Below are 24,695 nucleotides of genomic sequence, written 5' to 3'. Positions count from 1 at the left end.
TTTTTAAACCAATGGTTACAAGATCCCTGTGATCTGCCCAGGACTGCTAGAGAATATTCAGCCTGGTTTGACAAAAGTAGTTTTTTAAAACCTGTATAAAGGAAGTCCACTTCACCTCTTCACTGCTGTGCCTCACTAACTCAGCCTCTCCTCCCTCCTCCACTAATTTCCACCTCAGATACAGAGGCAGGAGTCCTGTCTTCATCCCTGACCCCAGGGAGGTGCTTAGCTTGTGTATCCTTCTCAGCACCACAGAGACAAGTTAAAACCCTGCCTTTCACTTAAACATGCAAGACAGGTCATAGTGCCTTCGCTAATGCCTGGACAAACTGCAGTTTTCATCACAGGCTCTCTTCCATGGATGGAAGGCACGCTCCCCTGAAACAAGACAGCTGCCATGTACTCTGGGAACTGCAGGTGCTTTGGGAAAGCAGAACAGGGTACTTTTACCAGGTGATTTAAACCTATGACTTTCCAGAAAAGGATAATGCAAGAGAGGAGTAAAAATTAATCTCACACCAAATTGAAGGCTACAAGGTCTGTGAAATAGGAGTGGCTCTAACCTTTTGCTACAGCTGCTTTTCCCACCAACTTGAAAATATAAAGCACTGCTACTCTCTGCAGTGGGCCAGTACTTCTCACCATATCCATTTACAGTGTTTCTTCTTCACTCATGGGCCTTGTCCCAAGGAAGTGAAGAACGCAGCATAACAGAGTTATGGCTTTTAGGTCTGACTAAACAGATTTTTGAGAGAAAAGTACAAAAAAATCTCCTCACCAGGGAAGAAATTTCATTCAGCCTCAGATCTAAATAGAATTACTTTTTTACACCGACCTCTTTCCCACTGGAATTTATAGGTCAGCTCTGCCATTTAAAAAAAAAATATTGACAGTTTAAATCAATACAACTATGTAATATTTTGAGGGATTTACCCATCACTGTAGCCATTAAAGCCACACAGGAAGAAACAGAAGGGAGCACATAGGCAGAAACTACATCACTAACAGGATGGCCATGGCTATGAACTATGTGTATGTTTGCAAAGCTGCAGCAAAGTTTGTCATTAGTGCAAGGGGCAATCAAGAAACAGACTATGATTTCAGGGTCTTCTTGTGGCGCTGCATTTTTATATTCTGGCCTTTCCTTAGACCATGAAGTAAAGGACAACTGTGTCTTCTCTTCCCCACCCACCTTCCTCCTACACCACAGGAATAAGCTGTCATTCATTAAATTAATATGCTACATTAATTTACAATTAAGCTATCAGTAGGAATAATTATATATAAGGTATATGCAACCATAATTGCAGTGCACAACTCAATATAAACCTCTCAAAGTTCCCTGTACATGTTTATTCCCTACACACAGTATAAAGATAATAATAATTTGGAGCCACTTGAAGGCTGCCACAAATAAAGGGAGAAACAGATTTTTTTTTTTTACAACCTTCTAAGCAGCTAAAATCTGCTACTTTCTCTGCTGCCCACATGTACATAATTTTTTACTTGCTTATCAAGTTGCTTCTTTTTCATATGTTATTCTGATTTGGTACCTTTCTACAGACACAAATTGAAAAGGTGCCAACAGCAGCTATACCCAGGCAAAACAAAAATATGCCTGGTCAGTACACACTATATTGATGCCAGAGCATAAAGAGAGCAAGATAAAACTCACAAATAGGAAAAAAATTTTTACCATAGTATGAGGATGTATCCCTCGTACTTGGTAAAACTCCTGAATATTTCAAGCGTTCACGAGAAGAAAAAAATTTTTAAACGGAAAGAAGGAGAAACCATTACACTGATGGTTATTTTTTGCTAGAAATTACATGTTAGTATATTTTTTCTAGAAGAAAAGAGTCTCTGGCAAAAAGTTAAAATGTCTAGGAGTCACAGAATATTTTATTATTATTTACTCTATCATTAAAACTCAAAAGTTATTGATATGGCTTGTTCTTATTCCACAAATTACAGCAGTATAAACATTCTCTGGAAATCAGGTGTCTATAAACAATATTCTGTACAGTATATAATTACCTATGTGCTCTATGGTGGTGTAGAAATAGTGCTGGAATAGTTTCTGCTAGTTGATTACAGTAGGCAACAGCATTTAGTATTTAGAATCAATCTTAGCGTAAAACGAAATAACGAATCACCTATATATGTTTTGAGGGACTAGACACCAAAGGACTGGACTGGGTCATTTTGTTAGTAAAGGGAATTCAAAGTTACAGAGAGATCCAGTCTAGTTAATTGCAGTTAATATAACATTCATATGTAAATGAACATGATACTGGAACAACAGCAACAGTACAAGGAGCTCTTCTCATATGCAGGCACCACAGAGAAGGTGACACCAGAGCTCCCCGAGGAGCAGGAAAACTAGTGGTTTTCACCCTTATTCTTTCTCTGGCTTTGAGCCCCTATTTTCCTGTTCCTATTGCTCTAAGGGAAAACCCTTGATCCAAAATTGCATGAAACCACAGAAAATGTGCAGAACAAAAGGGAGGTATTTTGAAACTAATGCATTAATATTTTTTAAACACACTAAGAGCCTTAAATCAAAGCCATTACATAGCAAGGACAAATTCTTTGTTTTTATCCAGCTGTCATTGATCTGGAAATCTCAAAGCCCAAGGGTTTCTTGAACTAATTGCAGGCTTTTGTGGACCCTACCAAGGCAAAGATACCCAAAGAATTACTTGTCTTGTGACACTCTGTTCCTTTTGCTTCCATTTACAGACAAGACCAGGAAGACCAAAGTCATACAACCCAACCCATTCCCTAAAGACTGAAGCAGAGTGCAGAAAAATGTTAGCTTCAGTATGAGGTTTGATTGATGACCATGTAGATTCATATGTTAACAGAATTCATAGAAATTTGAGCACTAGAACACCTATTATGTCATCTAATCTATGCAGTTGACAGAGAAGGATTTGTTCCCTAAAGCATATTTCATATGGCTTTATTCAATCAATTTTAAAGTAGGAGCCATGAGGCACCCATTGCTTTCTTTAAAAAAGCTGATTTGTTTATTGTTTGAATTAACTTCACCATATCCAGTCACAGCAAATATGCTCAAGATGCTGTTCTTAATAAAAATATGGAATGTCCTCAGTAATTCGTGTTAGCATTAAAACAGCAAATAAATATCCAAGCTACACCTTCTATTGAAATATATCTTTGCATATAGCAGACTCTTCCTTTTATATTAATGAATGCAGGAATCTCTAAGTATTTGGCAGTCTTTTCTGGTGCAATTAAAAAATTTTATCCTAATTGATGTTCTTTAGTACTTCAGTAATCAGTCTAATGTGATTCGTAAGCTTGGCTTTTTTTTTACACAGTTATATTTCTGAATTAATTTAGTTATTCCAAAGCACTGCTGGGTAGCAAGTACCAAACATTACACTTAGTTCCCACTGTTTTTATATTTTTATTTCTTCATGAATTCAGAACTTGCAAAAAATTTGTAAATAAGTCAAAAATATCTTCTTGTCATTGCGTTTCCCATCTTGACACATAATACCTATGCCCCTCTTACGTAGAGTATTGGTAATACCGAAAAGATTATTTAGAATAAATACTTACATTTTTACATACTGGAAAAACAACTTAAGTAGAAGTACAGATCCACTGTAAATGCAAGTTTGCTATGTAGGAAGATACTTACAGGTACTTACTGAGTTCTAACATAACTCAGAAAGACATGTATTTTAAGAGTAACTATAATTAGTGTTAGACTGTCATCAAAACATTGGTAAATATAAATATATATCAAACTTGGGAATTTTTTTTTCTTTTTTTTCAAGGAAAAAAATTAATAGACTGCTGATTCAGTTACCTTAATGTAAGATTTGTACCCAGTAAAACCGTTTCCCCTACATGGACAAAAAAATCACAGGATTCAAAGGGCTGAGGCTAAATCTTCACAATTCTTGCATGAGAACATTTTTTCACCAGAGAAATATTTTCCAAAGTCGTAAAGAAAATGAACACACATTTAAAAAGCAGCTCTTTAACATAGGATAGCATCTGTATTTACTGCACATGATACAATCTTTATGACATATGGAGATTGTCTTTCTGTTTGAGCCGCCTAAAATATTATGCTGGTCTCGACCTTGGAAACGTTTCTTAAGCGTTTACTGTAGTATTACAGAGATCTTTTGCCAGAAGAGTCACTGCAGAGCCATGGACTCTTTGGGGGCTTTCCATATTAGGGGTTTTCTTGCTCTGGATTAAGCATGCCAACAGTATTTAGTTGCCGTTCTGTATTTAGAACTGATTGGAAGGAATGGATTTTGGTAAGAAATGTTGAAACTTCTTGTATTTCATTGAGTTAAGTTCACTCCCACAAGACAATTTAGGGAAACATCCGTTAAGAAAGCTGTTGCAAACTATCCAGTACTACACCAGCTACAGCAGATTTCTATAGCTCATTACCAAATGTCAGGAAATATGCATTTATTCACCCGCAATTCTAACGGCCCCAAAAGACTGAAGAATGTGCATTTCAAATTTTTTTTTTTTAATTGCAGCTTATAGGATAATTATCACAGATCCTTGGAAATAGTTACTGATGTTTAAACAAATATATTCAATTAAACTATTATCTTAAATAAAAATATATCACTTGAGGAAGATATCAAATGTCTCTTAATAGTCAGTTAAAATCTTTCTGTGAAAGAACTTTTTAGCTCTTCTTTATTGAAGTGCAAAATGTTTAATTTCATTTATGATATAAATTGCATAGCAAATACACACAGGACATTCAAATTTAAGGTTAACAGTTATGTCATTTCACTTCCATAGTAACCTTTTAGTGTCCAGATTCCCTTTCTGCCCTGCAACTGTAATATTACTGAAAGATTTCTCTACATCCAAGATTAGTAGGACATAGTCCTGGCACGACTACCTGTCTGAACTTACTCTGGAACTGCAACACCAACTGTTACTGGATTCCCATAATATATGACATCAGTAGTGGTGATTCAATAAATAACAATCCTGTATTTGCTCTGGGACCATCTATAATCTTGTATTTATTTGTCATATCAACACTGTGGTTTCAGTATCCTACCGACGTCACCCAGTAAGAGTTGAGGTTTTGTAAAATTGTCACCAGCCATAAACAGAAGTGTGAACTATTGCAGGTTTATTTAATCTTACAGCCACTGCATCCTTATTCATAGCAGTTTGAGAAATATTATTTCCCACTCAAGGTCATTTGGCCTGAAGCTAGGACTTGACAAAGGGAAAAAAGAAGTCTCCTGTGGTTAAAAGCACAAGTAAACTAGATCTAATCCTGATCTGTAAAGGAATTTTACAATTGATTTTAAAATAGAAAATAATCAGAAAGATGTTTCAGAGATCAAATTAATATATAGAGGATGTTTTGAAGAACCACCTCACTAAAATTCCAACTTGTTACTCTTTAAACTTGAGCCCTTACTATCAGAAGTGTCTTACAGATCATTTAGACTTTGAGCACTTGTCTGCACATCCCAGCAAGCAGGCTACTTTACTCTGAAAGGTGTAACATTTCAAGTATTAAAACTCTGCCATCCAGACATAAGCAGCTAAACCAGCCAAGAACCACGTTCCACTTTTAAAGTTTTATAATTCCAGAATACACTGAGGGGCTTCAGAGCTGTAGGAAAACAGAACACACAAAAAAAAAAGTTTTCAAAAACTGCTCTGCCTCTCTTTCATAATAAAGACAATCCCACACAAAACTTTAGAGAATGCAGAGGACAGAGAGGAGAAGAAAAATAACTTTTATAAAGTCTCAGTATAAGTGGAAAAAAATTATATTCTGAGAACCAAAATCACCTAATATGTTACTAGGTTATGCAATATTAAACCCTTTATCTTCAACAATTTTTTGTGCGCTTGCACACAAACTTTAAGTCAACAAATAGGACTAAAGAGTAAAGTTCATAACATTTTCAGTTCAAAGTAATAATAGCATCACTTACCTAAAGATTGGTCTTTGGAGATGCTTTTTCTTGATTGTAACACAATCATCCATTTAAAGGGGGGAAAAAGACTTCTTCCAGCAAATAACTCCAAAAAAAACCAAGGAGTAATCGAGAAACTTGTTCTTAGCTACTGTGCTGCAGAGAGCACACAGAATGGTATTTTGGTGCTGGGGGAAGCCTCCCTCCCTCTTTCTGACAGTGGAGCAGAAAAGGGCCATAGAGGCCACAGAAGCCAGGCACAGCCGTGCGCTACCAAACCGGGCAGGCTGAGCAAAACTGGAGTCAAGTTGATCGAAGCACAGAATTGCACTGGATTCCTTTCAACTGTGCAAGAAAAGGGGGGAGCTCTGCCAAGTGCTACCCAGGTAAAAATTTGTTAGATTATACCAGCCATGAGAGCACTTCTTACACATACTGGTCAAAGTCCTAAATGCAGAGTCACTCTCTCTCTCTCTCTCTCTCTAAAACACACTGTTCCGAGGCTCAACTTTTTTTTTCTTCAAAATAAAAGTTGTGCAGCTGTTTCAGCATTCCCATGTGAGTACCTTCAGAAAATTTGTTCTGGTAAAAAAACTGTATACAAATTAATGAAGACGGATGGATCTGGTCTGTAAGGCTGGCTCTACTTCAAGAGATTGTAATTATTTTACAATCTGGCTTTTATTCACTCTGGATGATGTGTAGATATAACTATGCAAATTAAAGCACTGCTCATAATTTTTAGCATACATAACCTAATAACCTAGAATTGGCTGAAGCAGAATATGGTGTTTGCAGCTGGTAGGACAACAACTACATGAAACAAATCAAAGCTACATCAGTGAGGAAAACAAAAATTACCAAGTTCAGATAGTGTCAATAGAAAACTGTTACTGTTTGCAAGATAAGATTTCAACATAGATCCAAACTGAAAATCTTGCTCTGACATCACGCTGACATAAATCAGGAGGAATTCAACCGCAGCGAACACAGGCTGTAAACAAAGCTATAAAGCAGAAGCGGCTGAGCGTGGTTCTCAGCGAACACAAGTCATGAGGGCTTCAGGTGAGACACAATTTCCCGCAGACGTCAGAGGGCCCATAGCAAACCTGTGCTAGCAGAGGTCTTGATGGGAAACATGGAACCCAGCCAGAGGAGCGGCAAACCAGCAGCAAGGCAGCACCATGTGTGCAGCTGCACACCATGGAACCGTGTGCCCCCTTCCTGTCGAGGGAGGCAAGGTCGTGCCACTGGTTCTTCCCTACGTCCCAGCACTAGGGCTCCCTTGCAGCTTGATTCGTGCCGAGTACTCTGGGTGCACGGGCTGGAGTTCCTGATATGGGACAAGTAGGATCAGGATGGTTGGGATTCTCCTGCAATTGCATTAGTGGTTGGAAAGAGAGGAGAAGAGGGGCAGATTTACACAGTTAAGTGCACAACCCTGGCGTTATCAAAGTTTGAGGCAAGATAAGGAAGGTATGCCTTAGGCTGTATATGACCATGAAAGTTTACATTACATTATGCACAAATTATTATTCAATTAACAATATTTTCATGGAATAACTCTATATAACAGCGAGATAACATATATTAATGTGTATTTTCACAAAGGAAAACCTAGGAGTTAAGTGGATTTTGAAACAAATAAAGTCTCTTCCTAGAGGTAAATATATTGCTTTTACAACAGAGTGATGGTGTCAAGTTTTGTTAGCCTGAAAGGATCCACTAAGTGATCCCCACACTGTATTAAACTATTTGCTTGACACAGCTCTTATACTCTTATACTCTTGATAGGAGTATCTAAAGAAAAAAATATCAGACTGTCATCACCAGTTATTTTGTGTAGTTCAGTTTCAATTTCCCCACTATTTCTATTCCCCTGAGAAGTAGAGAGAAATACACCTTCACCAGGAAAACAATTACCTGTATCAGATTGCAAGATCTGGAGGGATCTGAAGATCTTTCTTCAATAATATGTGGTGTTCAGAGTGTTGTCATATTTTTAAAGATCTTCTTCATCTAGTCATCATCTTATTCGTTCTTGTCTGCCAAGATTTACTATTTCCTTCGTATAGTTTTCATGCTCTGGATTTCAGCATTTCAAAATAATTTGCTGCTTTTTGAAGTGTGCTCACTCACAGATAATATGCAAAGCTAAAACTTGCAATGAAACCTCCCTTTTCTTTCTGTTTCACATTATGTTCATATATTGATATACTTCTGTTATTTAGAGGGATTTTCTGTAGCTCAGGGTAAAAATCTAAAAAGTTACAAGAAAGGAAAAAAAATTCTCCAAATTCTCAATGAAAGCTATACCAAATATGTTTCCGCTGAACCCTCAAACCTTTTATCTAGCAGCTTTATTGGTCCTGAAAGTAGCAAACATCTTAAAAGTAAATTTTTCTGGGTCTACTCCAATGTATGTTTTTGTTCATGGTACTTCCATTCAAGCATGGCTTGAAGAAGAAGTACTGTTTGGGGGAGCTGAAATTCCCACAGTGAAACTTTGACTACAAAGAATTCTGGAGGAAAGAAAATATTAATAATATTTATAGGAAATGTAACACAACTTCATGTTCATTGCATTGATTTTCATCTTCCAAAAAGCCTTTTGTGACCATTTTTTTCATTCAACACAGCAACTGCCTACTGACTTCTTTATAATATTCAGAAATCATGTCTACATGTTAAATAAGTATTTGCATAAATCCCTTGACAGAAGGCATTACAGAAAAATATGATAGATCAGCTAGACTCAGGCCTGAAGCCTGAGTCCCACTGGAAAAATAACATGTATGAAGTTCACCAACATGGAAGTCTTTGCAGATCGCAGAATTGGAGCATGTTGGAGTAACATTACTCCAATATGTAGGCTATATGTACTCCAAATTGTATGCTATAATGGACCTGATACATGGAATGCACTGAAGAGGTGCACTTTAATTATAATGAGGAAGTGTAATTCCAATGAGCTTTTCCTTGAAAGCATTATTGTAATTTTAAAATGTCCGTTATAGACAAGCTTCATCGTATTTCTTACTTCAAGTTAATCTTTTTAGGATTAATTAGAATGGTAAAAAGATATTTAAATGATGCTCTAGAGATATCTTATTTAATTTTCAAACACTAGACGAAACTCAAGTAGAAAATATCTAAATTATTTTTTCTCCATTTGTTTTCCAATAATTGCTGTTATTGTTTGCCCATCACAACCAGTGACCACTGCTCTATATGATGCTAGTTATTTTAATTCATCTTCCACGCATATGTTAATGTGAACAAAGACTTTTTGAACCAAAACCTTGTAATACTTTACCATTCACAGAACCTGAGTTTTCCAAACTTCAATATCTATAACAACAGTTAAGTAATTTGATATTTAATACTATATCTCAGGGCAAAAGACTGCATATGAGGTAGAACCCAAAACATTCTATTCTGCTTTCTTTAATGCCACATATTTCTTATTGATCTGTAGCTCTTTGCCAGAAGTCTAGAAATGTAATTATTTCTCCTACTTTGATTTCAAAGCTGTGGGCAATTAAGATGGTAAATTTAAGAACCCATAATCTGTGTGTGTCAGACACTTGATGCTTTCTACTTTCTAGCTAAAATACCTTCTGGCTGTGAAGATATGTGTAAGCATTGCTGGCTGGGGTTTTCTACCTCTGTAGAAAGACACATAGGTGGGAAGATCAACAGAAAGGGGAGACAAAGAAATTATAAAGGCGTCATCAACCACATACGTGAAAAAGAAATTACCTTTATAAAAAAGCTGGAATATCAGTGAGAAAAATAACTGGCAAAATGTATTGTAAGAGTGGTAATTCTGTCGAAGTAGAAAGATGATTTATCTAAGCAGCTTGCTGTCTCAAGGCCAGCACTACTCAATATTTTCTTCAATGGTTTGGATGGAGAAAGGAGAGATATTCTTATTCCAAAACAATATTAAGACAGTAATCTTTTCTGAATGTCCTTGGCAAACTCCAGAAATGCTCAGAAAAAAAAAAATTTAAAAAGAGGATATAAAAAATACCAAGCTCTACATACACATGGGAATAATCTGCAGGACAAGGGGCCACTGGCTAGGCAGCATTTCTTCAGAAAATGCATGGGAAGCAGCAGTGAATCATACACTAAACAATCACAGTCTTAGGCAAAACAAGCGTAATTCTGGAAGGTAATAAAAGGAGTATTGTCCAGAAGAGCAGCCTCCCACTCTCTGTGTTCCTAAGGCTCACCTGAAGCTTTGATTTTTGCTTTGAGGCAACACGATTCAGCAGACACATACAGGACTAAACCTTGACAAAACAGAAATTTAGAAAACAACTCATGAGTAAAGACAGAAGGTCACACAATGTAGCCTAAGGAAAAGCAAACCTAATTAAAAATATTCCAGAACACAAATATAACTGTGTAATTTATGGAAACAGACTATTTTCCTTACCCCTGTGGTCAAGAAATAAACTGCAAAATAGCTCATAGGGTTGTAAATTATGGTAATAAAGATTGAATGGTGAAAAAAATACTTTTTAAAGGAAAGTAATAAGGATATTAATTGCTGAGGGAATCTGTTCTTAGAAACACAATGAGTAGCTTTCTAAGCATAGATTTTTAAAAGGCTATATAAGCAGGTTTCAGAAATTATTAGTCTCGCCTTGGATGAGAATATAGATTAAATAATCTCTAAATACATCATCAAACCTCATATTTCTAAAATTCTTTGGTAACCAACTGCTATTTTCAGCTTCTAACTGAACCTGCTGTTTAGTTTCAGATTTTAGTGTGCATTTAATCATTTACCAATCAGCTGTGGCACTTGGGCTTTTCAATCTTTCACCTATTTACCACTTAACCCAAATTGTGAGCTTTGGTCCTTCATTCAGGCAACAAAGTGTGACACTTAAAGCTTTAATCCATTAAACACCATAATTTCTGTTTTGCTTCCATAAGTAAGTATGGGGTCAGGGGCTTTCCTGAATTTTCCACAAGCAACAAGGAATAAGTGGAGAGCTAAGTTTTTTGCATCCATTTTCTGCACTAATGTAGTTCCAAAAAAAGACAGCATATTTCTACATGCTTCTCTTCTTACAGGTATGAAACATAAAAATCTAAAGCAGAACTTATGAAAAGAATTCTTACTCTTCAGTACGATACTTTGCACCAGTTTACTGTTTAGGAAACTTGTAACTAAATCCCTAAGTAAAGTATGAAGAGAAAACTTTTTCTAGTAGAAAGTGCAACTAATCCCTAACAAGATTTTTATTCAGTTATTTCTAAGATTGTTGGAATAAATTCACTTGATAAAGGCTGTTCACAGACTAAGGATTCACACTTGGTGCATTAGAAACCAAAGAGTGGATTATGTGAAATCTGTCTATACCATCAGTGTCACTTCAGCAAGAAGGTCTTCCAAGGCTCTCTACAAGACTCTCTACAGAACAGCTTCCAGAGTCTTCCTTTCCCTCGTAATAAGAGGGCCAAGCCTCTCTGCACACCTTTTACCAGCTTCCAATCTCCATGCAGGGTCTCTGAATCTGTCTATAACAAGCTAATAAAATTGTCCAGATGTCTGATGTCCCCAGAAACAGGTTAAATGCTTAAGGAGATGCTGTGATTGCCTGCCATGCAAAGGGTAATTTTATCACAAGCATGTCATGCTTGATATAGAATACTACCTACTAGGACTGTGTTTGTGTAATGGTTTAAGAGCTCAATTATAGTTACCCACATTCTTCATATTCTTTGGCACAATTCCTCCTGTTAAGGATCAGGCTGAGTGGTGTTTCACCCAACTGTTATACCAGGTTTGCATTAAGCTTACTGCACTCTGAGCAGTGTAGGACACTCTCAACTGGTTTCTTCTTGTTGACGTCAACAAAACCCACTCTAAAACTTCACCTGATGACTTCTCCAAGCTTGAAAAACCAGACAGAACTGAAGAGAATTGTGACTCATTCAGACTGCAGATAGAAGAGTTGTCAAATGTCACTGGATCTATTGTAGTACATGTGCTGAAGCTCTATGAAAAGACTTGTGCAGGCCTTTAAGTTCTGCCTTCCCTTTTTACCTCTTCTAAGTAAAATAAATTCTAAATGAAATTCTAAAATAAAATTGTTTTACTCTCTCTTACTTTCCCTGTTTACATGCACACACAAACGGAGCAGAAGCTTACGTCAATGCCGTCATGCAGGAGATTAATTTCCCTGCTAAGATTTTCCTGCTCAGACTGGAACACAGGAACTTGGCTTAAGAAGCTTCCCAGTGCTTTGCTTGTGCTTTTATATTTTTCTATATCGTAAAAGTCCTAGTGAAACTCAAGCAAATAAGTAGAAATAACAAAAAAATTCAAATACCAATGTCTTAGGAGAACATTAATTTTCCTGATTAATAAAACTCTTCTCAAGAATGTGACCAGTGTCACAGCTGTATTTTATTGGATTCTACCTGGTACTATTAGGATTTTATACTCTGCATCTTCAGTGAAGGGAGAGAGGGGGATGAGAAGGAAAGCAAGGGAGGGGAAATGAGAAGAAAGAAATTCCTTTGGGATATATGATGTTAAACTAGCACTGAGATACACAAGTCAAAACATGGCATTCTTTGGTTCTGAGCCAGTGCAATATTATTATTGGCCACAGTTGATGGAATTTCAGTCTGTATCGGAAAACACAGTAATTGATGTGCCATGTGTTTTCTAAATGTATACACATAATGGCAACTGTACACTGACAACAGAGCAACTACTGACTAAGCATACTGTTGCTCTTTAGGGTGGAAAAGGGTAATAAAATCCCCAGAACTTAGTACAGATGGTCTACATAAAATCAAGAAAAAGATAATTGCTAAACGTTTTCAAGGGAATGATTAAAATACATGCCAGTATCTGTTTGCTACAATACTTAAATATAAAAAAAAAAAGTTTAGAAATTCAGAATTGTCCAGCAAGGAAAACATGACTAACTGTGCCCTATGTTAAGCATGGCTATTGGACAATGTCAAAATCATGACCAAAAGAATTTTTCTGCTAAATTGCAGTTCTGCATGGAAAATATATGAGCACTTAATAGGACAGAGGCTATGCTGCAAGGAATTAGAAGATATATGGTAGACTACATCAATTTTCTCTATATCCAGTAGTTCTCATCTGAATGTCTGGAACAAAGAGGCAAGAATCTATCATTAGCTACCTCTTCAACTACAGTTTTTTCTTTGTAAGCCACATTCAAATCTGTGTAGGTGGCAGAGTCTGAAAACTTAATTTTTTGATTTTTTTTTTCATTTTAGATTTTTAAAATATTTTGCACTGTCTTTCATCATGGTCTCCAAGATCATGTATTTCCTAGTTTTTTTGAAACTTACTTCATTATAATTGATTAAAATACCCTGGTCTATGCACAGTTATTGAGAGTTTCTGGTTTTCATCACTAGATTTCTGGCATCCAGTTTGACTGACACAGAAGCTATCTGGAAGTATAAACCCATACTCTTCCCTAGGGGATTAGCAGAATCTGGGACTTGTTGCAGTGTCTTTTCAATCAGCTACTTGTTCTTTGGTCACATCGCCATTGTGAAAAAAAAAAAAAGATGACACAGCAAAAACTCTACAGGTGATTATAAATCATCTTACAAAACTGTTTCATTGAAATAGCAACACTAATAACAGATCTTTGCTTTCTGATTGTGAAAAATTGCTTTTAAATTACAGTTTCCCCACAGATGTCTTGAAATCTGACATCCATCATTTTTAAGCCTTACAAATAGTGATAAATGAAATTCTGAGTTCAGCTCTATCCTCAGATCTGTAACATGGCCATAGACAAAATATGTCTTGTGTGTGACTCAAAAATTGATTCTTCTAAGACAATAACATTTGGATCATTCTTATCTTTCTATTATAAAGATATTCACAAAATGTAATGCATACAGTAATGATCCAAATTTTTTTTCTTCCTATCTGGATTCTATTACAGCCTTTGCAATACATAGTACTGTCTTTCTAAGATAAAAAGATTCACAAAAGCTTTTATTCTCCTTGTACTATATTACCTACATTATTTTTCTCCTTATACCAGCTCCCTATCTTCCCAGCACCCCACAGACTTCTTCCCAAGTCTATTTATTGTGAGGACATTCTTCTAAATGTGCCAAGTATATGTGTACTCATGACAGAAGACTAGCAGGAAGTTTATCTTTTCCAGCAAAACTTTACAGAGACTCAGAAGAAAACTCGCCCTGTTATTTGGCAACAGCACTTCCAGAGAGGAAAAACAGCAACCAAAGGAGAAATGTGGAATTTTATATATCAAATAGTTTTCTCTCTCCCCACCTGGTAAAGTTAATTCTTAGGATGACCAAATTATGTAAAACAAGGCCCTCCTGCTAATTGTAGTCTAGGCATGAGAAAACTCTGAAACTATTTCAAATGCACTGGTAATGATCCTCAAGAAGGGCTCACTAGTGTGTTCATGTACAGGACTCCTTGGGATAAATTTTGACTGTCAATCTACAGTGAATTTGTCAGTATATCACTTATTTAGTCAACAAATTTTAAAAATAGAAATGGTGCTTAAAAGTAGTTCAGTGCTCACACTTTTTATCAAGGGTCAAAAGTTTGTCAGAAATATAAAGCAAAAAGAACCTGACTAGAGAATGTGAAACACACCAAGCATTACAGTTTATAAACAATGACTCATGATTTCCTACAAAGTGTCTGCCTAGATTTTTTTCACTTTCCCCTCTTCATGGAAACACATCCTTTTTATTCATACATTTAAAATCCCATTTGAGAAAAATTAATTTCAAAACTTTACTAGAGCCACAAGCTAAAACAAAAATTCAATATGCATTCATTTTATACCATAACCTCTCTGAACTCAAGGCTGAGGCAGACTAATTTTGCTAGTTAAATTTTCCAAGATGTTTGAATGTGGGTACACTGTAGTTGGCTTCATTCTCCGTGCAATTATCAATATGAATTTAGCATACATGTAACTGGCTATGCTCCCAGCCCCAGAGAATGAGCTGTTTTGATTATCTACTAAAACCAAAAAGTACTCGTCAGGGCATTGTTCAACTCCTTATATATGGTCTGTGTCTACCTAGACCAAAGAATGAGTTACTATTTTTCATACTAAATCTTAAAATTGAACTAAAAGCAACAAAGAACAGAATTTTAGACATAATCTGTGCACTGATGTCCTTCATAGAACTATCAAACTTCTTGTGAGTTACTCCTGAATGGTAAGTTAAACCCCAATATTCAGTAAGAAAAAGGTTTTCCAGTGTCTAAAAACATCTTGACAACAGCTGGAAAATATTTTTAATAAGATATATATCAAAACTGACCGCTGTATAATATTGTATGTTATCTGAAGACTGGGTGTATTTCTCTCCTTTCAAATGGTGTCAATTTTCTAGCTCTTAGAATTTTATCATTCAGTTACACTCACCCCCTAGTGGAAAGATGAAGTGATTTTCTTCACACTCTGTCTCAGCTTTTTCTCCTAAACCTATCAAAAAACATGCTAAGTTGTGTTATTTGTTCTGATTCTGAACTATGTTACATGGGTACCTTCTGACTACAATCGTATACCATCAACTGGGCATTTGAACCAAACCACTGAAACACAATTCAGATGAAAATCGTTAATGTTAAGATGCAAGATTCCTCTGTTGTGTCCCAGGAGCTTCAAGGTTCCCCTTAGTCATCACACTGAAATATTGTGCATTTCCATGATTTTCTTTTTACAAATTCTCATGACAAAATAAAAGGTTGCCGTTGCACTGTGCAATACAGTGGTCATTTCAACATTAATTTCTTCTTTGGCAAGTACATTTCACACCAGTATTTGTTTTCTTTCTTCTACCTATTAAATTTTGATATTAATAATTAATTTTTATGAGTAATAAAATCAGATCTCCCCTAATATTTAACACTTTCCTGTTAATATAAAACACATATTCTCAACAGCTTTTGAATACCACTGCCATGAGCACAGTAAATCTCCTTTGTTATGCAGGTTATTGTCAAGCAGTAAAGTATAATGAGACTAATTTGAAATTAATTATATAAATAGCCAAGCAGCACATTTTTAATTAACTTGTTGCAGAATTGATAAATAAGCAGGGAGGTCCATACATTGATTAAAGTTATCTGCTACTATCCTGACAAGACAAGCTAGAACTGGAATTATTTTGCCCAAGATAACAACATCCCATCCAGTCAAACAGTGTGAAACAGATACTACCACGTGTATCACAAACTGATGTTTTCGCTGAAGCCCAGTAGCGGTGCCATAGAGAATGTCAAGCACTCAGTGGCTCTGCTATTATCAGAATATTTTTTCCACTGCTCTTTTGAATCTTCAGACCAGACCACTTGGTACAAGTAGTAAACGTATGCATATAGAAAAAAACAATATAAGACATACTGGTGATGTAAGCAGGCCCAAGCAGTCGTGATGGCTGCAGCTGAGCACACGTAACACCATCAATTCATGGAATAATCATGGAACTGTTGAGGTGGGAAAAGATCTTTAAATCATTGAGTCAACCTGTAAACTTAACACTTCCAGGTCCACTATTAAACAATGTCCATAAACACTACATCTTCATGTCTTTTAAGTTCCTCCAGGGATGGTGATTCCACCACTTCTCTGGGCAGCCTATTCAAAAGCTTGATAACCTTAAAAACTTTCAGTGAAGAAAGTTTTCCTAATATTCAATCTAAACCACCCCTCACACAACTTGAGGCCATTTCATCTCATCAAGTACTAGGCTTGTTACTTGGGAGGAGAGACCAAAACCCACCTCACCACAACCTCCATTCAGGCAATTGTGAGAGTGATAAAGTCTCTCCTGAGCCTCCTTTTTTCCAGGCTAAACACCCCCATCTCCCTCAGCTATTCGTCATCAGACTCATTTGCCAGACCCTTCACCAAGCTCCATTGCCCTTCTCTGGATTCGCTCCCACACCTCAATGTCTTCCTTGTAGTGAGGGACCCTAAACTGAACTCAGTACTTGAGGTGCAACCGCACCCATGCTGGGTACAGGGGAACAATCACTGCCCTGGTCCTGCTGGCCACATTATTCCTGATGTGGGCAAGGATGCCACTGGCCTTCTCAGCCACCTGGGCACACACAGGCTCGTGTTCATCTGCTGCCAACAAGCACCCCCAGGTCCTTTTCCACTGGGCAGCTTTCCAGCCACTCTACTCCCAGTCTGTAGCACTGCCTGGAGTTGTAATTGTAATTCATTAAGATTCATCACAGTTAAACAAAATTTGATTAATTCAGTGTTTCCCACCATGAGTTGCAGAAGTCTAATCTTGGACATCTTGAAAAACAGACCACCTTTCATTCACATTGGAGAGAAGTTATTATAACATCGGTCCCACTGATGGCAGTAGCATTCACTATGACTGACTCACTGTCAGTGTGATCCTCAAAGAGCAGAGGGAGCAATATTCATTCCATTTGTTTTATGTGGTAAATCGTACTCCCAACAAACAGACCTATCAAGTCATGATAGGTCTTGACCAATCAGGATATCAGCAGTAAAAAATAAAATGTGCAATTTGAGATAGACTTAGGAAGAAGCTATTTCTATTTCTTTAAACAAACAGGTTTTGGGGGTCTTGAAGTAAAGCTATGGGAAGACACACTTTCCGCTGAATTTAAACCTTTTCACGCCCAAGAGCCCTGAATTTGGGTATTAACTGTCAGATATGCTTCCAGATATATTATCAAAGCTTACTGCAATTTTCCAAGGGAGGAATTACACTCTTTTAAGTAACAGCAATATCTGCCATGATGATAGTAGACATCTCTCCATACAGCCTGATAGCAGCACTAGTACAGCTCAGAAACCCAGATGTTAGAGAAGAGGCCTGAGCAGGGCACTTAGCACAGTATCTTCTCCAAGCCTTAGACTGAGATAACCAGGCATGGGTCAAACCATTTGGTGGCCAATGCTCCCCTGCCAGCGACCTGTGCCTCACTGCAAATGGTGCAGACTGAGCTTGCACCCTTTTTCCTGATACTACTCTTCAACTTCTTGAGGCTCATTGCTTGAACTTCTTGTGTTCAGTTAATTCTTGTGTTCAGATTGAGACAGGTGCTCCTATTCCACAGTTTTATTTGAAGTAACCCACAATATTTATTGCGAGGCCACTATAGCATGTTAAATCTTTAAATTCAATGACACAATGATTCCGGTTTGATTCAGTGAAGTGACTTTACCCTAAAGAGACATATATATAAACAATAAAGGATTTAACAATGGTGTGCACTTAAGTAGCACGTAAAATGAAATGAGCTTTTTATAATTAATGACTGTATGACAGGCGCTAAAATATAATTGTTCATTTAGCAGCCTTCCTTAAAGAGTGAGGCACTTATGAATCCAGCTTTTACCCTGATTCTATACAGCCAAGCATCTGTGCCCACATCACATTTGTCAGTAAAATTTCAGTTACAAATACAAATTTTTTTCACTTGAAGCAATACAATTTAATTATATCTTTATCCAGATTAGTTATTTGAATTCTTCCATTATACTCTTCGACCTTTAGGAAATTATTCTTTTAGTGATATGTTACAGACCAGCTCATATGCCACAGTAAAAAAAACATTTCACAAAAACATATAGCCTAAGGAAAATGTCATGGGCTACTCAGGTCAATTCTGCTAAGGCTGTTTGGTGTGATCATTTTTAGAAAAGAAAATCCAGGGAAGACCAAGGAAATGCCAGGAACATGTCTATATAAAACCATGTTGTTTTCTATTTCTGATAATATCTGTCTTTCATATCCCTGTGGAAATTATTGTTTTTGTGATTTGGATTTTTCTGGTTTAGGGAACCATATCTTCAGGGGGGGATTCATGGGGCATTCAGTTACTGTGCTGTGCAGAAGCTCATGTTACATATCCATGGAGGAATAGTGATCTGGGATAATGATGAATTAGGCTTCCAAGTGGCTCAGGGTATCAAAAGCAAGAAACGTGACTGCAAGAAGGGAGCCACTGATAACTCACAGACCTGCAGCTTTTTGGAAACACCAGGAATAATTGCAGATTTAAATAATGCTTCATTGGTCTCTTCCAGCAATGGCTGCCAGCCATGAGGAAACAAGACAGAAAGTAGATTTAATTCTTAGAATAACTGGTTCTGAGGCACTTCACATCTCAGCATTTTTCTGTTAGATCAAGTAATGACACTAACTATGAAACTGTATTTGCAGATGCTGAAGAAAATTGCATTCCATCTAAAACTGAAAATTCTAAAACTGCAAACACATATTCTTGAAAAGAATAAGAAGGGGAAGACCCAATCACTCATTAACACAAACATGCAGTCCGGCTCCCTGAAAACGAAAATAAAACCAAACAAAACACGATGATGATCTGGGACAAGTGTCCCAGAACCATAAGACTGAAAGACTGTATTTGCTCTTCACAAATTTTATTTCCAAAAAAAGAACATTTTGCGTTTCAGTTTGACATTGTAAACACTAAAAAGGGTACAAAACCTTTCAAGAACAGCACTGTGATAGACATGCAAAGCTCAAAATGGGATACAAAAACAGTGCTTTGCAACCAAGAGAAATAATGCAAGCCAAGACAATGATCAGCATTTGGAAAGAGATGCATGAACTGCAGAAGTCAGATCACTATGTCAGTTTTCACAAGTGCTAGCAGAGATCATATCTCCCAACACGATATTTTATTAGTTTTCATAACAGCAGGACACTTTACTATTGTTCAAGTTTGTGATCACCTCCCAGATCCTTTTCTGTGGTATTGCAATGTCGCTAGTTTAACCCCATCATATGTTTGCACAGCTGATTACTATCGCATGAATGTGATAAAGGATTGGCAATTTTACTGCATTTTAGGACAAGTAAGTATCACTTTGAATTCTAACTTGTCTCTCCCTGTATTTGCAGGTTTTGCTATAAGTTAATATTATTCCAAATTAAAGAACAAAAATACAGCCATGTCAGAGGTCTTCAGAGCTGTGGAAACACCCTTGTATTTGTATTCTGACAAAAAACCTTTGATAATTCTTTGCAAAATATAATTTACAGCCAGTGTATGATTCTAGAAAGTTGATCTGAGCCCTAAAAGCAATTATATGGATATGTTTCTCAAGAATCAGAGAAAAAAAGGTGCAATGAAGCAAGCCACTGTATTCATTCAGTGACCACAGCTGGGGAAAAACTATGTCTGAAAGGCAAAGCCACCACACAGCAAACAAATCACACTTACAATCTAGTTTCAACCAACTAGTATCAAAAGCATACCTTCAAATTTGCAAGAAAATATTCTTCTACTGGCAACTATTTTAAGGAATGATCCTTCCTTGGACTCTATCTAAATTGATGTTTACAACTAAAATTTAAATATACATTGGCTATTTCCCCAAATAAAAAGCTACCTTGGTAACTACACACATCATGAGTAGTGAGTACACTATCCTCACGGTTTTTGTTACAGAAATCTAAAGCTATGACATTGAAGTGACATCTGAATGCATACTAGGCAGCTTCAATTTTTACTTACAGAAATTTAGCTTGTTACTGCTAATACTGTGCAAAGCCTTGCACACTTATGCCATATTGATGGTGGAAGCTGATCGCTTCATAGAACATCGTTTGTTAAGTGAAGTGAGTGGCATTTAAAGTAGATTAATGGCAAAAATAACCTGGTTATTTTTCCTTTTTATACATGTGTAAACAGCGTGGACTGACAGATAAGACTCTGGGTTGTGACCCAAGAGTCCTGGGCTTTTTGTGAGTCCATTGACTGATATTGGACAGGTCACTTTCAACTGAGACTGCCTCAGTTCATCACTGAGAGCTGGTGAAATTTTTTCCCTTCAAAAGCTGTTTCACTTTATGGACTAAAAGTCTTTGCAAGCGCTAAGTATTCTTTCTACCTTTGTTTCTTTTCCTGTATCAAGCAAACTTTCATTTCAGTGACTTGGTAAAAACAACAGTTTCTTTTAAAACCCCTTTCCTATGCAGTCATATCTAGTAGTATCTTTTTTTGTCCCTGTTATATAGCAGGTGCCCTAGTTTCAAACAGATTTTGTTAATTTGTGGATATGTAATTTGCTATTTCTTACTAGCATTTGCCACACATTCAGTATGGTACAAGCTTTAAGGAACTGCTTTAAAGTGACAAAAAGTGAATATGTACTGGTTCTCAAGATTTCTGCCTTGTTACAAAACCATACTTACTATTTGAAATACTGCAGTGATTTCCTGCTGGTACTTTGCTCCAAGAATATCATGAGCTGTGCAGGTGGTTTCTGTCACACTGTCATTCATATTTTTGACAGATTTTGAGTCTGCATAATATTCCCTGATAAACTTCTTAATGTTATCTGTGCCAAGAAAGGAAAACTTACGTTCTGCCAGCTTGCTGACAAACCCTATTGATGATATCAGACACTTGCTCAGTCAGTAATGCAAATAAACCTTCAAATCACAGTGAGAAATACTAAAGAACCTTGAAAAATGCCAGTATACTTGACCAGTCTGACTCACTAAACCATAGGGATACGTGTAATTTGTTGCATATACATAATCTTAACTAAAAAACATCTTTAGTCCAATCTGGAGTTCAGCAAACCTACTTACCCATTTTCATCAACACAATGCAATCTTTCAAGTTAAGCAACATTATAATGCAAGAACAGCATCCCCTTAAGTTGCAGACACAAAACTAAAGCAGGTTGTCCTGTTTCTGCTTCTTAAAGGATTCTTCACTGGCATCTTTTACTGAGGGAAGAGTAAGGAGAAAGAGTACTGATATTTCCCAAGTCAGCTTCATACAGGTTTCCTGAAGGAGTCAAAGATAACAGTTCTGTATTCTAAAGATTATGTTGTTCTGATTCTGAACTATGTTACATGGGTACCTTCTGACTACAGTCATATACCATCAACTGGGCATTTGAACCAAACCACTGAAACACAATTCAGATGAAAATCGTTAATGTTAAGATGCAAGATTCCTCTGTTGTGTCCCAGGAGCTTCAAGGTTCCCCTTAGTCATCACACTGAAATATTGTGCATTTCCTTGATTTACTTTTTACAAATTCTCATGGCAAAAATAAAAGGTTGCCATTACACTGTGCAATACAGTGGTCATTTTGACATTAATTTCTTTGGCAAGTACGTCTCACAGCAGTATTTGGTGATGATATAAGTGTTTGGCACTCTTCCCAGCTACCTAATTACTCTAATGTAAATCTAAAAGGAAATCTACATCCATATCCAGCCCTTTTTGATACCATTAAATTTTAAAAGGTAAACCCAAGATTCTAAATTGAATATCACAATACACAAATAAATATCCATTTATTTTCCTGATGCAAAAGTACTGAAATGTCTACACTTTGACACAGTTCTCTTAGACAATATATTCACTCATTCTAAAGCTGAAAGCTACTTTGAAATGCTGTTTTGTCCTAATGTAGCTAATCAGCAGCTGGGCAGAGTGATAGGAGGAATTTAGATAATGTCAGTTGTGGCCATTCTACAGTTATTACTTCTGGAGATTTTTAGGTCTTTTCCCTCCCTTACTACTTCCACTGAAGTAATTTCCTCCTCCCTTTCTGCCATTCTTAATATTTTTTTTGTTACACACCATTGGATTCCTCCATTTTTAGTAGCATTCCAGGATGAGTTATGTTTTGGGAAGGCTTTGATCCTAACACACAACAACACAAGGTTACAGGAGAGACCTTCAGCTAGAGTTGAATGCCACAGGACTAGGGGAATAAAGGCAGCTCTTTGCACCAACTCCCCTGGTTATGAACAGAGCTTAGGTGGCATGCAAAAATAAATGCTGAAATACTTATTAATAGCATTTATTTGTTAGGTAAAGACTTTTCACTAACACAGCAATCATTCGTAACAATTTGGAAAAAATTTTCTGTACTGTAAAATTTTTAAACCATGTATTTTAAACATTTGTTTGCTGTGATACTACCCAAATTTCCCAGCGATAGATAAAGACATCAGTGTGTAGTTGCTATACAAACAGAACAAAAAAGCTCATTGCTACCCCAAAGATCTCACAACATATGTTAAGTGAGAAATGAGTACACTGATATGTTACCAAGACTGATTTTTGTTTTAGACTTTCAGCAGTGACTGGTAAGAATGCATCCCACAGTGGTTTACTTATAGGCAGAATCAATTATGCTTTGAGTCATTTTTATAAGGTTCAAAATACAGAGAAATTACAACTATACCTTGTCAAAATAAGATCTTTGGTTACAGATAATTACCAGGGAGCATCTATAGGAGTGAAACTACAAGTGATTTGCTTAAACTGTATTAAAAAAGTACATGCCCCAGTCTAGACAATGAATAAATGCCCAGATAAGAGGTGGAACTGGTTTCGAATTTGAGCAGTCAGCTTCCAACACTGACAAACAATAGCTAAAACAGTTAAAATACTTTCCTTTGTATAGCCAGTACCGTAAACCCAGCATATTCCATCTTTACACAGTGGTGACACGTTTCTTGCAGGCCAAGCTAAAGGAAGGCAGCTCTGAGAGTCCTGGAGATCAGCATAATTTCCTGTTTAAAGCACACACCTGTGATGCTCCAATTTTTTTTTAGTTGATTCAGTTGAAACAATAACTTTTGGAACTTACAGTAACATTTAGCACATCTTTAAAGGGTGCAAGTAGATAGAGATTGGTGACTGCAGTGATAATTACACTTGCCAGGAAGTGATGAATCATTTCATATACTTTTGCTGGTCTTATTTTAAAACTAAGAACTTGGCACTTTTCCTTTTTTCATTTTGGCATATGCCCAAAAAGCTGCAGCATTTTTTTCCAGACCAAGGGTTAAAACAGACACACAGAAAAATGAGACTCTGCTTAAACTGCCAGACTGTTAAACTCTCCACACTGGTATGGGGAGAAAACTGGGGAAAAAGCACTAGAAAAAAACTGCAGAACAAGAACTGTGAGGAGTTTTAAGCTATGAGATATGATGAAAGATCTGCAGAAACCCAGGTACATGTAAATGGACCTAAGAGGAGTAGAATGGGTAAGAAGACAACGAGTTGCATTTATTTCTTGTGACAAATGGATACTTCAGTAAAATAATTAGTGTTATGTCCATTATCCAAGAAGAATCCTGTAATGGTGGAATTTATTGGCATCACATATTGAGGCAAGACTATCAAAAGTCTCATTAAAGTCCTCTGCTTAGTTTCCATCAAAGGTTCAGGTCTAGGCACTTAAACACCCTAATTACTTCCTAGAAATTCAAACTTCATTTCTTTATTTTTCCTGAGATTTCATTAACAACCATCAGTCACTCCTGAGCATAGTTTCTTATGTCCTGCACACAACTGTGCTCTTCACTGAGGTAGACCAAGAGAAGAATGTTTAGAAACTTTGACTTAGAACAGTTAAATGGAAGCAAAGGACCATTTTCTATTAAATTCAAGAAGTGCATTAATGGATACATAAAATCAGCACTATCTTTTAGAAAGGCATAAGATATAAGAAATACTTCCATCTCCACGCTTTTTTTGAAAGCCTTTGGGCACTGAGGATCACATGAACACTGAGAGATGCCATGGGAAAATTTGGTTTAAACATTTTCATACTCATGTTCTGCAATTGCCACTGAAAAGAAGATCTCTAAGGGCTTAAAAGAGCAGGCAGCATTGATTCATATTTTCATGCACTGGTC

At 36.7% G+C, this 24,695-nt stretch overlaps 1 protein-coding gene across 5 annotated transcripts in view; it reads right to left on the bottom strand.

Annotated features, from left to right (window-relative positions):
• The window catches only part of PDE1A (phosphodiesterase 1A), a 179,370-nt gene that overhangs the window by 107,831 nt on the left and 46,844 nt on the right, over positions 1–24,695 (bottom strand). The window contains exon 1 of one of the 5 annotated variants that reach the window (XM_048309073.1): positions 5,982–6,375. The exons of the other annotated variants lie outside the window; for them this stretch is intronic. Within the exon in view, the coding sequence (XP_048165030.1) occupies positions 5,982–6,034 (53 nt within the window). The 5' untranslated portion in view covers positions 6,035–6,375. Of the gene's footprint in view, positions 1–5,981; positions 6,376–24,695 lie in introns of those variants that run through there. 5 annotated transcript variants of the gene reach the window in all.

Source organism: Corvus hawaiiensis, chromosome 7, assembly GCF_020740725.1.
Source record: "Corvus hawaiiensis isolate bCorHaw1 chromosome 7, bCorHaw1.pri.cur, whole genome shotgun sequence".
Taxonomy (NCBI): Eukaryota; Metazoa; Chordata; class Aves; order Passeriformes; family Corvidae; genus Corvus; species Corvus hawaiiensis.
The sequence above is the reverse complement of the archived record's forward strand: the minus strand, read 5'-3'. Positions and strand labels throughout refer to the sequence as shown.